Source organism: Dreissena polymorpha, chromosome 8 (assembly GCF_020536995.1).
Source record: "Dreissena polymorpha isolate Duluth1 chromosome 8, UMN_Dpol_1.0, whole genome shotgun sequence".
Lineage (NCBI taxonomy): Eukaryota > Metazoa > Mollusca > Bivalvia > Myida > Dreissenidae > Dreissena > Dreissena polymorpha.
In genome coordinates, this window is record NC_068362.1 from 20,513,094 (window position 1) to 20,525,977 (window position 12,884).

Sequence of the window (12,884 nt, forward strand, 5' to 3'; positions counted from 1 at the left end):
TTTATAAATTAATTGCATGTTGATTCCGCTATTATATTTTAGCTGAGAAAATTAGCAGTTTGAAGCCACATCAATAATCAAGACGGTGACGACGTATATGTAGTTTTGTTAATTTGAATATGCGTATATAAACACGTTTTATTTTGTTCATATTATACAGTTAATATCTCTACTAATTACCCGATAATCCCGTATATTCCAGTTTTAAAGCAAATGCTGGTAAATATTTACGATACACAAACATTCTCGATATTTCCTTAAGTATCAAATACATTTTGGCATTTGTTACTATTTATAGAGATGATGAAATAACGTCTAATCGGGGCGTTTTTTTTCTCCACTGAACACGCGATTAACGCCTGACGTGATGTTCATGTATTTATACAACACAAAATACACCGAAACTTTCCAAGCGACGTTCTACATGTCTGCATAATTTTCGCGCGCTTTTTATGAAACAAAGGATATTTTAGCACTGTTTATTTGACGCTAGAATTTGCCAAAGGACGCGTAAGCATTAAAATTCGGAAGTGTGTTACGGATTACAAATTTAATAATGATAATCGAACGAAACATAAACAGTTGCGCGTAATTAATTCTACGCTACACATACATGTATGTACATGTAGGTGGATACATGTATCTTTTCACTTGATCTGCCGCGTACGTATGCGGCGGATTTACTCCGCGAAAGTACGCGAGGTTAATACAGACTCGGCGTCGTTGCGCGGATCGATGCCGAGTGCCACGGTGATACGCCGCGTGAACACACGATTCGGCCACCGCGGACTAATAATCTGGCCGTGGCGTGGCCGCGGATTATGTTTGTGCCGCTTTGGCTGTACTGTAACTTAAGAACGCTTACGCCTAGGATCATGAAACTTCATAGGTACATTGACCATGACTCGCAGATGACCCCTATTGACTTTCAGGTCACTAGGTAAAAGGTCACGGTGACTTGACACAGTAAAATGGTTTCCGGATGATAACGTAAGAAAGCTTACGCCTAGGATCATGAAACTTCATGAGCACATTGATCATGACTTGCAGATGACCCCTATTGATTTTCAGGTCACTAGGTCAAAGGTCAAGGTCACAGTGCCAAAGAACGTATTCACACAATGGCTGCCACTACAACTGACAGCCCATATGGGGGGCATGCATGTTTTACAAACATCCCTTGTTTTTAAGGTTTTTGATGCTGCTTTGTGTATTTATGATTATTTTTGTCATTGTTGTACCTAAATCTTATATGAGTGGTTGAGTCATATAAAATAAATGTTAAGGCCACTAGAACAGAACTATTGTTTTATTGTTAAGCATTTTATTGTTTTATATATTTCAGATCCTGATTTATACTGTAGGATTAACTGCTATTTGAATTTTCGTCTGCATGTATTTCATAAAGGACTGAAAAGCATTCCTACATTATTAAAAGAAGTGAACTGTGAACTATCTTATTTATGATTTCTTGTTTATTGGGATACAACACAGCCGTAACCATCCGGGTTACAGTATTATAGACTATTTTAACAGAATTATACTTTAACTACATGTACTTTAACATGTAAAACTTCATACACTAGAGTATCAAAATTGGCGACAGGTTCATTGTCTAATGTTGTGAAACGTTGGCCTTTGGTTGAAAAGCTTTATTGTACATCTTGTGTTTGAATTTATCCGTGTTTCAGTGTTAATTTTAACTTCTAAGGTTGATAAACTTTTGGAACTAGCTTTATTGTTTTCATATTTCACAAGAAATATACTTGAACGATACGAACAAAAAGGTTTTATCATTATAAACAGTAACAAAATGGCAACAGGTTCATTGTCTTCAGTTCCAAAAAGTTTGCGTATGGTTGAAGACTTTTCTTGCACATGTTGTTTAGAGCAGAATCTTACGGAATCTGCAGACATTTATTGTGAACAATGTTTAAGGTTTTATTGTAAAAAATGTGTTATCCTGCATAGTCAGTTGTTTACAAAACATATGACATGTGGAAGGGAGGATATTGAGAAATGGCCAGTTTCTAAGGCGGTGGAAGATTTTCTCAGGAAGTGTGAGGTGCATGCGGATGAAACACTGACACAGTTTTGCCATGACCACAGTCAGCTGTGCTGCTCTGCATGTGTTGTAACAATTCACAGGTATCTCACACATTTATATTCCTTTAGTTATCAATAATTAACAGCACTTCCGCTAGCTTTTATAGGTTGGAAGTCCTGACTACCAAACCATAAAATTTGGACGTCCCAAACATAAATTTTGAAGTCCCACTTTTATTTTATAATTTTAAAAGACCCTACTTGTGATTTCAATGATACAAACATGTTCCTTAAATCTATAAATAAACATATTATATTGATAGATCTTTGCATGTTCCAACGCTATCCATTACCGGATAATCCAGTATTATTACGATTTATATTTTCAAAACCAAAATACGGCCAATATTGACAATGAATGTTTCAAAGAATTTCATAAACACAAATGTCCGCCATTTTACACATTTGCATATACAAATTGAATTCTGGGATGGGGGGAATTCCCATTGAAAATGTGTGAATCACGTGACGCAATTTGAGAGCATCGAGGACAGTGCTTTTTTTTACCTGTGATTCCTGCGTCCTGGACTCACAAAAATATCTGGGGATGCAAAGTTTTGAGTTATGTGAGTCCCAAAAATGCATAGAATTTTCAAAAAAATAAAGTTTTATACTTGGACTCGCAGTAGCAGCGGTTTTCAGCCTTATATATCAGGAGCCATAAAGGCCCCTTTCCCAATTAAAAATTTCATTAAAATCATGCAGATTTTCCAAAGATCTTTACTTACACCAGCTTTTTCATTTCCCAAAGCAGTAATTTTAGCGAGAATTCTTCCCAAAATCCATAGGTTAGGGCCTCTTTCCAATGAAGCGAGGAAAACCCCTGACTCGTTTTTTTTATTCGGAGACTTTGCAGTTTTGCAGGTTATGTAGTCCCAGGACTCAGATGAGAAAAATTGTAAAAAATCACTGCGAGGACCGATCATCAGGGATTTCAATAGATTTTTAAAACCAGGAGTCATCAATGCCCCTGGACTGAAATTTTGAGGAGTCTAACTTAAAAATGCTGGGGTCAATTTTGAAGCGTGCTAATTGTGTTTTTGTCTGTATTATTCAATTTTTTTAATACAAATATGCTCTAAGAGTAACACAATATCTTAAAAAGTTATACTGCTTTATTAAATAAAAAATACCATGATAAATAACACAACATATTTTAATGAATTGGTACACAAAGATAAGGACACACTCATCAATAATTTGTGCGAACAATATCGAGAAGTTTTTCTCAAACAAAACCTGTTCATTTTACAACTTTTTATTATTTCTATCACTATACTATGTTTATTTGTAAAAACAATAAATGCTCATTAAAATTACTTGTTCATAACACATTTAAGTCTTTAACACATTTAAGTAATTTAAGATATGTACCAGTAGCACCGCTCCATCACATATTTATCCTCATTATATTATCATCATCCCTATGATAGCTTTTGTACAAAAACACAATCTTAATGCATGGAACATCTTGTATATCTATCTGTTTATCCGATTACTATACATGTCCAAAATATATTCACTTAAGAATGCCTTACCAGTAGTAGTTTAACTTTAATTATCCAAATTTTCCTTGTTGTTATCTGGTTTAACAAACCTTATCAAATTTTTGTTACATCCAGTTAATGCTTTCTCCGTTATTGAATGACCATAACTTGTAATTTGAATCGCCATTTTTTAATTGAACGCGGGTTCAATGTTAATTTACAATACGTCCGCCATTTACAATGTCGAAGGTCATGACGTAGCAATTTAATTCTACTCTGATAATTTATGTATCTCATCGAGGAAATGTGTTTTCTTAATGTTTATGTGTAGTATTATGACTTGTTAGTATAAAAAATGAAACTGTGATTCCAGTTTATATAATATGGGCGTTACTAGTAATTATCGGTGGATTAGCAACTTTCAGGTCAAAGGTCACGGTGACCCGAAATAGTAAAATGGTTTCTGGATGAGAACTCAAGAACGCTTATGCCTTGGATCATAGGTACATTGATTATGACAGATGGCAGATGACCCTTTTTGGTTTTCAGGTCACTAGGTCAAAGGTCAAGTCACCGTGACCTGAAGCAGTAAAATGGTTTCTAACATAATCACACAATGGCTACCACTGCAACTGACAGCCAATTTGGGGGAATGTGTGTTTTACAAACAGCCCTTGTTAGGATTTTATCAGTCAATAGTGTGTATGCCCCGGCCTTGATTGATGTGTGAGGTACATGTATATATTGATTGACCAAACCGTCCATTTGTACTTTACTTGACATTAGCCTTAGTTGGCAATTATATTTTTCACTAATGCTTATTTCTGGATTTATCGTTATTGTCATTATTCAAGCTCTTGGCATTGCATTTAAACCACTTCTGGGACATTCATCAACAATCTTTGACTAATACAACATGGTAAAATTTTAAGACATTAGTACCAAAAAAAAAGAACAAAGAGGCAAAAATGATCAAAGTTTAAAAAAAAATAGAATAGTTTAATTACAGTACAGCCAACATGGAACAAACATATTTTGAGAACCGCGGCGGCAATGCGAAACAAGTAGATGCCGAGTCGGCCTTGAAGCATTTCGAAGCAAAGCTTCGCATCTTTCCGCCGAGGCAAGCCGCGATCTGCGACATGACGCCGAGTCCATGCGCATCTTCAAATCAAAATCTTTTTTAAATGATTAGTTAGCCAAAGAAATTTAAAAGAACAATTATAAATATAAATGAAATCATAATTAATTTAATGCGCACAGATTCAAAATAGATAAATTAGTTAATAAAAAAACATGCTGTTGTTTTGTTTTTAGTGATTGCATTCCCATTTCTAAAGAAATTGCTGTCATCCAGATATAAATAATTATTATTTTAAAAGAATGCAAATAAAAAAAATCGAATTAATTAATACAAAATACGATCACAGGCATGTATTAATAAGATTCCAATAATCATTTGCCATCGTCATTTATAGAATCGGCTTAAGTACTTTAAGTTACTTTGTGTGCGTTTATTGCACTGTATGAATATTGTCTTTATATTAAAACGATCAACAGACATATTTGTTTTGGGTTTAATTTTTACGACAAAGTGTATTAGCATATAAGCATATTTAATGTGGCTGGCCCCAAGTTAGTTTGTTTCCTGCCCGTAGTGTATGTATTTCACACATAAATGTCACGTTATTATGTGTTGGCTCATACGAGTGGTCAAGAATCCAGCAGTTGGTTGATTTATAATTGCTTGTTGTTTTTGCTATTATATTTTAGCTGAGACAATTAGCAGTTGAAGCCACATCAATAACCAACACTTAATTGTTGTTTTGTTAATTATCAGCTTATTATAACTATTGTTTGACTATGCGTATGTAAACACGTTTTATTTTGTTCATATTATACAGTTAATATCTCTACTAATTACCCGATAATCCCGTATATTCCAGTTTTAAAGGAAATTCCGGTAAATATTTACGATAAAAGTGCTCAAGACACACACACATTCGCAATTACATTTTGTATTCTCAAGTATCAAGTACATTTTGGCGTTTGTTACCATTTAAAGGGGCCTTTTCACAGATTTTGGCATTTTTTTTAACTTATTCATTAAATGCTTTATATTGATAAATGTAAACATTGGATCGTAAAAGCTCCAGTAAAAAATCAAGAAAAAATTTAAAAAAAGGAAAAGAACATTGCCCGGAGCAGGTTTCGAACCAGTGACCCCTGGAGTCCTGCCAGAGTCCTGAAGTAAAAACGCTCTAGCCTACTGAGCTATTCCGCCAGTACACATTCTTGACGTATTTTATACCTTATATAAGCAATCTTCGTAGTTTCACAAAATTTAACGACAAAAACAGAACTCTCCAAATTATTCAATCGTTTCGCGTTGCAACGCTTTATAATTTTTAGGTTTTAAAATCGTCAAAAGATGCATATAATGGCTATATTAGAGCATGGTTAATGTTCAGTATTACTGTTTCCTCACAAATATCATAACTAAAACGAAATCTTACGAATCTGAAACAACTTTTTTCAATTTTGTCAATTTACCAAAGCGTGAAAAGATCCCTTTAAAGATGTGATGAAATAACGCCCAATCGGGGCGTTTTTTTCCCCATTGAACACGCATAAATCATCTGACATGATGAATGTGTTTATACAACACAAAATACACCCAAACTTTCCATGCAACGCTGTACATGTCTGCATAATTTTCGCGAGCTTTTTATGGAGACAAAGGATATTTTAGCACTGGTTATTTGACGCTAGAATTTGTTAATGTAGCATTAGCATTAAAATTCGGAAGTGTGTTGCGGATTACAAATTTAAGAAAGCTCATTTCAGAATCAAACAAAACATTAACATTGTGCGTAATATATTCAACGATATATGTTAAAGCGCACTTAGTGCCATATCGCTTATTAAAACGTGAAAATAATTAATATGAAAGTAGCATAAATCTAGGTTTCTATGCTACACAAATGTAAGCATAAATCTAGGTTTCTATGCTACACAAATGTACATGTAGGTGTATATCTTTTCACTCAATCTGCCGCGTATGTATGCGGCGGATTTACTCCGTGAAAGTAGGAGAGGTTAAAACAGACTGCGTCATTGCGCAGATCGATGCCAAGTGCCTCAGCAATACGCCCGTGAACACTCGACACGCCCGCCGCAAACTAAATTTCAGGCCGTGGCATAGCCGCGGTTATGTTTGTTCCGCGTTGGCTGTGATGTAGATCAAGCATCTAAAAAAAATGAAACCACTTCTGTCATATTAACATAGTATAATTTAAAAACTGTAAACTGTAAGCAGGTGCTTAACACTACACTTCTACAGACAAATATTGTATGAAATAAATATTATTTATTACCAAAATAGTTTTTTTTATAGTTGGTCAATGTTAATTTGGAGTAGACAGATAATACTATACACAAATTGGTTTCATACATTAAAACAATTGTTTCACAAAGTACATAGCATAAAGGGATATGCTATATGGTTTTCAACACATGTCAATTGGTTAAGGATAATATTTTTTCGGGTCAGGACACCGTCAGGTAAAAAAAGCCTTCTAAGTGCTAACTGCAAAAGTTGTATGGCCATAATTGGTATATAAGTTGCTATTGAAATTTTGCTGATGACAAGTGTTATTGTATATTATGTTCGAATGCTTTTACAAATATATTACACTACTGCGATTTTTGCCTAAATCACCGACACTCTGTGGTCATTATTTATTTTGGGGTAAAAATTATCGCGATCTCGCGCGATCATCACGCTAGGTCGAGCATGATCACCGTGTATGCTATAAATATCATCTCCGCGGTGATTCACCAAGATTCACCCCGTTCACGGTCAACGCAGTGAAGAACGATTTTCCTACGTTACATGTACATGTCTAATCTTCACAAAGATTATAGCAATATGCAGGCTTTCAAGCGGTCATACTTTTTATACGCCCGTATAAAATACGGGACGTATTATGTGAAACCCCTTGGCGGGCGGCGGGCGGAAGGCATCACTTTGTCCGGACTCTAATTCAAATTGTATTCATCCGATCTTCACCAAACTTGGTCAGCAGTGGCATCTAGTTGATATCTAGGCCAAGTTCGAATATGGGTCATGCCGGGTCAAAAACTAGGTCATAGGGTCAATAAGTGCATTTTCAAAGGGGCCACTTTGTCCGGACTCTATTTCAAATTGTATTCATCCGATCTTCACCAAACTTGGTCAGCAGTTGCATCTAGTTGATATATAGGCCAAGTTCGAATATGGGTCATGCCGGGTCAAAAACTAGGTCATAGGGTCAATTAGTGCATTTTCAACGGCGCCACTTTGTCCGGACTCTAATTCAAATTGTATTCATCCGATCTTCACCAAACTTGGTCAGTAGTTGCATCTAGTTGATATCTAGGTCAAGTCCGAATATGGGTCATGCTGGGTCAAAAACTAGGTCAAAGGGTCAATTAGTGCATTTTACTTTGTCCGGACTCTAATTCAAATTGTATAAATCGAAACCCCTTAGCGGGCGGCGGGCGGGCGGCGGGCGGAAGGCATCACTTTGTCCGGACTCTAATTCAAATTGTATTCATCCGATCTTCACCAAACTTGGTCAGCAGTTGCATCTAGTTGATATCTAGGCCAAGTTCGAATATGGGTCATGCCGGGTCAAAAACTAGGTCATAGGGTCAATAAGTGCATTTTCAAAGGGGCCACTTTGTCCGGACTCTATTTCAAATTGTATTCATCCGATCTTCACCAAACTTGGTCAGCAGTTGCATCTAGTTGATATATAGGCCAAGTTCGAATATGGGTCATGCCGGGTCAAAAACTAGGTCATAGGGTCAATTAGTGCATTTTCAACGGCGCCACTTTGTCCGGACTCTAATTCAAATTGTATTCATCCGATCTTCACCAAACTTGGTCAGTAGTTGCATCTAGTTGATATCTAGGTCAAGTCCGATTATGGGTCATGCTGGGTCAAAAACTAGGTCAAAGGGTCAATTAGTGCATTTTACTTTGTCCGGACTCTAATTCAAATTGTATAAATCTTATCTTCACCAAACTTGGTCAGTAGTTGCATCTAGTTGATATCTAGGCCAAGTTCGAATATGGGTCATGCCAGGTAAAAAACTAGGTCATAGGGTCAATTAGTCCATTTTCAACAGCGCCACTTTGTCCGGACTCTTATTCAAATTGTATTCATCCGATCTTTACCAAACTTGGTCAGTAGTTGCATCTAGTTAGCTTTTATGGAAATTTGTATGCCCCCTTTTGAAGAAAAGGGGGTATATAGTTTTTGCACTGTACGTCAGTCTGTCACACTTTTTGTGTCCGCTCTCTAATTCAAATAGTTTTCATCCGATCTTTACCAAACTTGGTCAGAAGTTGTATCTAGACAATATCTAGGTCAAGTTCGAATATGGGTTATGCTGGGTCAAAAACTAGGTCACAGGGTCACTTAGTGCATTTCAAGCATTTAGCATGGTTTCCGCTCTCTAATTGAAGTAGTTTTTATCCGATCTTCACCAAACTTAGTCAGAAGTTGTATCTGGACAATATCTAGGTCAAATTCGAATATTGGTCATGCCGGGTCAAAAACTAGGTCACGGGGTCACTTTGTGCATTTCAATCATTTAGCATGTTGTCCGCTCTGTAATAGAAGTAGTTTTCATCCGATAATCACCATACTTGGTCAGAAGTTGTATCTAGACAATATCTAGGTCAAGTTCGAATATGGGTCATGCAGGGTCAAAAACTAGTCACAGGGTCACTTAGTGCATTTCAAGCATTTAGCATGGTGTCCGCTCTCTAATTGAAGTAGTTTTCATCCAATCTTCACCAAATTTGGTCAGAAGTTTTGTCTAGACGATATCGAGGTCAAGTTCAAATATGGGTCATGCCGGGTCAAAAAGTAGATCACGAGGTCACTTAGTGCATTTCAAGAATTAAGCATGGTGTCCGCTCTATAATTGGAGTAGTTTTCATCTGATCTTCACCAAATTTGGCAGAGTTGTGTCTAGATGATATGTAGGTCAAGTTAAAATATGGGTCATGGTAAAGTTATCAAGTTGTCCAAAACCTTCAAACGGGCGTATCTTGTGACAGTTTGGCACTCTTGTTCCTACTTTTTAAAGAGTTTATTTAGTAAACTTGCAGGATGAATGAATCTATGGCATGACTGTTTCCCTGTTAATGTGCATTCATCTAGATGAGACCTAACAACCCATGCTGACTGTCTGCTAGCACCTCTTCAGGAAGCATAAATATTTATTTCTTATGTAACTTTTGAAAGTATTGACAAGTTTTTTTTTAAGTAACAATAGTGCCTTGTTTACTTCCTTAGCATTTGTACACTGCAGACTTCACTACCTTACATAGTTCCCAGTGATGCAAGAGCTGAGGGAACCTATTATTTATTCCAGTTTTATTTTGTTTCCATTGACAACAATTTGACCAAACCTTGTGCATGTTTACATGATATTGCTGTTTGGAATGTAGAGATACATGTATTGTATGAGTGGTTATGTAATATGGAATTTATTACACAAGTTATTGGAAAAAGATAAAACTGATGCTTTGCCGAGTTTCCATCATTTACAAATATAATGTAATAAATTCTGTATTACATGACAACGGATATGATGTTCTATTGATATCATAGGTACATCATGTTTAGTAATTAAAGATAAATGCACAGAGCCTAAATGCCCTGATACATTTTTATGCTCCCGGTAGGGTGGCATATAGCAGTTGTACTGTCAGTCCGTTTGTCTGTCTGTCTGTCTGTCTGTCAGTCTGTCTGTGTGTCTGTCTGTCTGTCTGTGTGTCCGTCCGAAAACTTTAATATGGGCCATAACTTTTGCAATATTGAAGATAGCAACTTGATATTAGGCATGCATGTGTATCTCATGAAGCTGCACATTTTGAGTGGTGAAAGGTGAAGGTCATCCTTCAAGGTCGAAAGTAAAAAAATACAATCCAAGGGAAGTGATAAGCTTTAAAAGGGAGATAATTTCTAAACCTGCCAAATGATATATTGAAATTTTATTTCAAAGCGGTGCAATAGTGGGCATTGTGTTTCTGACAAACACAATTCTTGTCTAATGATGCCATAGCTAGTGAGGTAACTTCAAGGTGTTACAGCGTAGTATTAAAATTATTTAACAGCATTATTATACTCCCGCGAAGTCATCATCATGTAAACCATTATTTGAAACTGGAATAAAAAATGTAGTGCAACTGTTTCATTGCCCAATCAATGATGTCATAAAAGATGTCAGGTGATAAGGCCTATCTCCAGTTGCATAATCTGCTCTGCAATGACCAGTCATTTTGAATGTAACTTAAGTTATTGTAACTGCACCCTATTGTCAATTTAAAGGTTTCACAATGTAGCTGTAGCAGAGCATTGACACTGCTTTAACATAAACTAGTATTAATCTTGTACAACAAGTTGGTGTATCACTAAATAAATTTGGTCTTCTGCTTAAGGATATAACATGCACAATATATTACCATTTTTATATCGATACACAGAAGACCTCTACCCACTTATTTGATGATACACCAAAATGAACAGCATCTAATTACATGTATACACTTCAACACCGTTATTTCGAACACCGATAATCCGAAGTCACCGTTATTTCGAAGTATTTTTCGGGTCCCGATTTTGGTTCTTCTTTGTTTAATGTAAAATTTCATTGTTAATCCGAACTTCGTTAATCCGAAAAAATCGTTAATTCGAAGTGATTCTGTCGGTCCCAACACTATAATTCGCACCTAATTATCAATCTTTAATCCGAAGTCAAAACTGCAAAACACTGAGCGTAATTTCACACCTTTGTCGTCTGCGCTTTGCACGTCAAAAACCGATAATTACACCTTTGTCGTCTGCAACTTAATCGGCCAGCAATCAGCCGACGCTGTATTTAAAAGATGAATCCAGCGACGACGACGAGGCCGACAACACAAGAATGAACACGATATCCAATCAATGTGTGACCGCATCAACGACGTAAGGCAGTTCTGCGAGCAAAAAACGGGCGGAAGTTAATTGTTGAATGTCCTTGACAAATTGGAGAAATATGTTACATATGTCCAGTTTAGTGCTGCTAACGCCGATGTTCAGGGAGACATCGCGTCTTATTAAAAAAAGTTAATTCATTTCCGAAAATGTACTCATATGTATTTACATGTATTATAATGTTTGCTGTTCCTGGTATTTTATATGTTCTGTAATTAGAGAAAAATAAAAAGAAGAAGAAAAAGAATCGTTTTATTCCTCCGTTTGTTACAAATAGAAATCTATTGCTATCTGACTTGTTTACGTTTTGAAGTAAAATCATTATTAATATTAGCGTGTAATCGAACCATGCGAATTCCACGTTTTATTTGTACAGAGTCAAAGAAGTCTTTTGTCAAATGTTTATTTCGAATAATCGTTAATCCGAAGTTTTTTTTTACGGTCCCGACGACTTCGAAATAACGGTGTTGAAGTGTACTTCTTTATCAGGGTAGCTTTGCTTGAAACTTAATTATCATAGATACACTATAAGTGCTAAAATGCCTAGTGGGAAAACAAAGTTTAACCCTTCATAGATGGAGAAGTTGGACAAGAGTGGAAAAACACTTGGATCTTGGTGCAAGAGAGATACCAGCAATGAGTTTGCAAGATATTGCACTGTCTGAATGAAGTCCATCTTGTTGTAATTCTGGTGCTAATCAACTGATAAGTCATGCAGATGGATAAAAACACAAGGAAAACATGAAATACATGCATGATAATTCACAAAAGCGTGGAAGTGCCCCAAAGCCAAGCAGCTCTCAGGGTGGTGGGGATAAATCTATCTGTATGCAAGTACAACCATCACACAAGGAACAGATACAAAAGGCTGAAATCTTCTGGGCCCTTAAGATAGCTTCAAGTGGGTATCCATACAGAACATATGATGGCACTCCTGCTCTGTTTCAAGCTATGTTTCCTGGACCTGTGTCTAAAAAATTAGTATTATGTATTCCTACTTTTGAGGGAAAAGTTCCTACTTTTTCCTACTTTTTTAACCAGGTTTTCCGAAGGAAAAAACTGGTTATTAGATTGGCGAATGCGGGCGGGCTGGCTGGTGGGCGGGCGGGCTGGCTGGCGGGCTGGCGGAACAAGCTTGTCCGGGCCATAACTATGTCGTTCATTGTCAGATTTTAAAACCATATGGCACATTTGTTCACCATCATTGGACGGTGTGTCGCGCGAAATAATTACGTCGATATCTCCAAGGTCAAGG

General features: G+C 36.4%; 1 protein-coding gene across 3 annotated transcripts in view; it reads left to right on the top strand.

Annotated features, from left to right (window-relative positions):
- The window catches only part of LOC127841033 (uncharacterized), a 181,211-nt gene that overhangs the window by 14,400 nt on the left and 153,927 nt on the right, over positions 1-12,884 (top strand). Inside the window, exon 3 of one of the 3 annotated variants that reach the window (XM_052369538.1) lies at positions 1,346-2,148. In XM_052369538.1, the coding sequence (XP_052225498.1) occupies positions 1,814-2,148 (335 nt within the window). In that variant the 5' untranslated portion in view covers positions 1,346-1,813. The remainder of the gene's footprint in view (positions 1-1,345; positions 2,149-12,884) is intronic. The other 2 variants (XM_052369539.1, XM_052369541.1) reach the window with 2 other exon arrangements.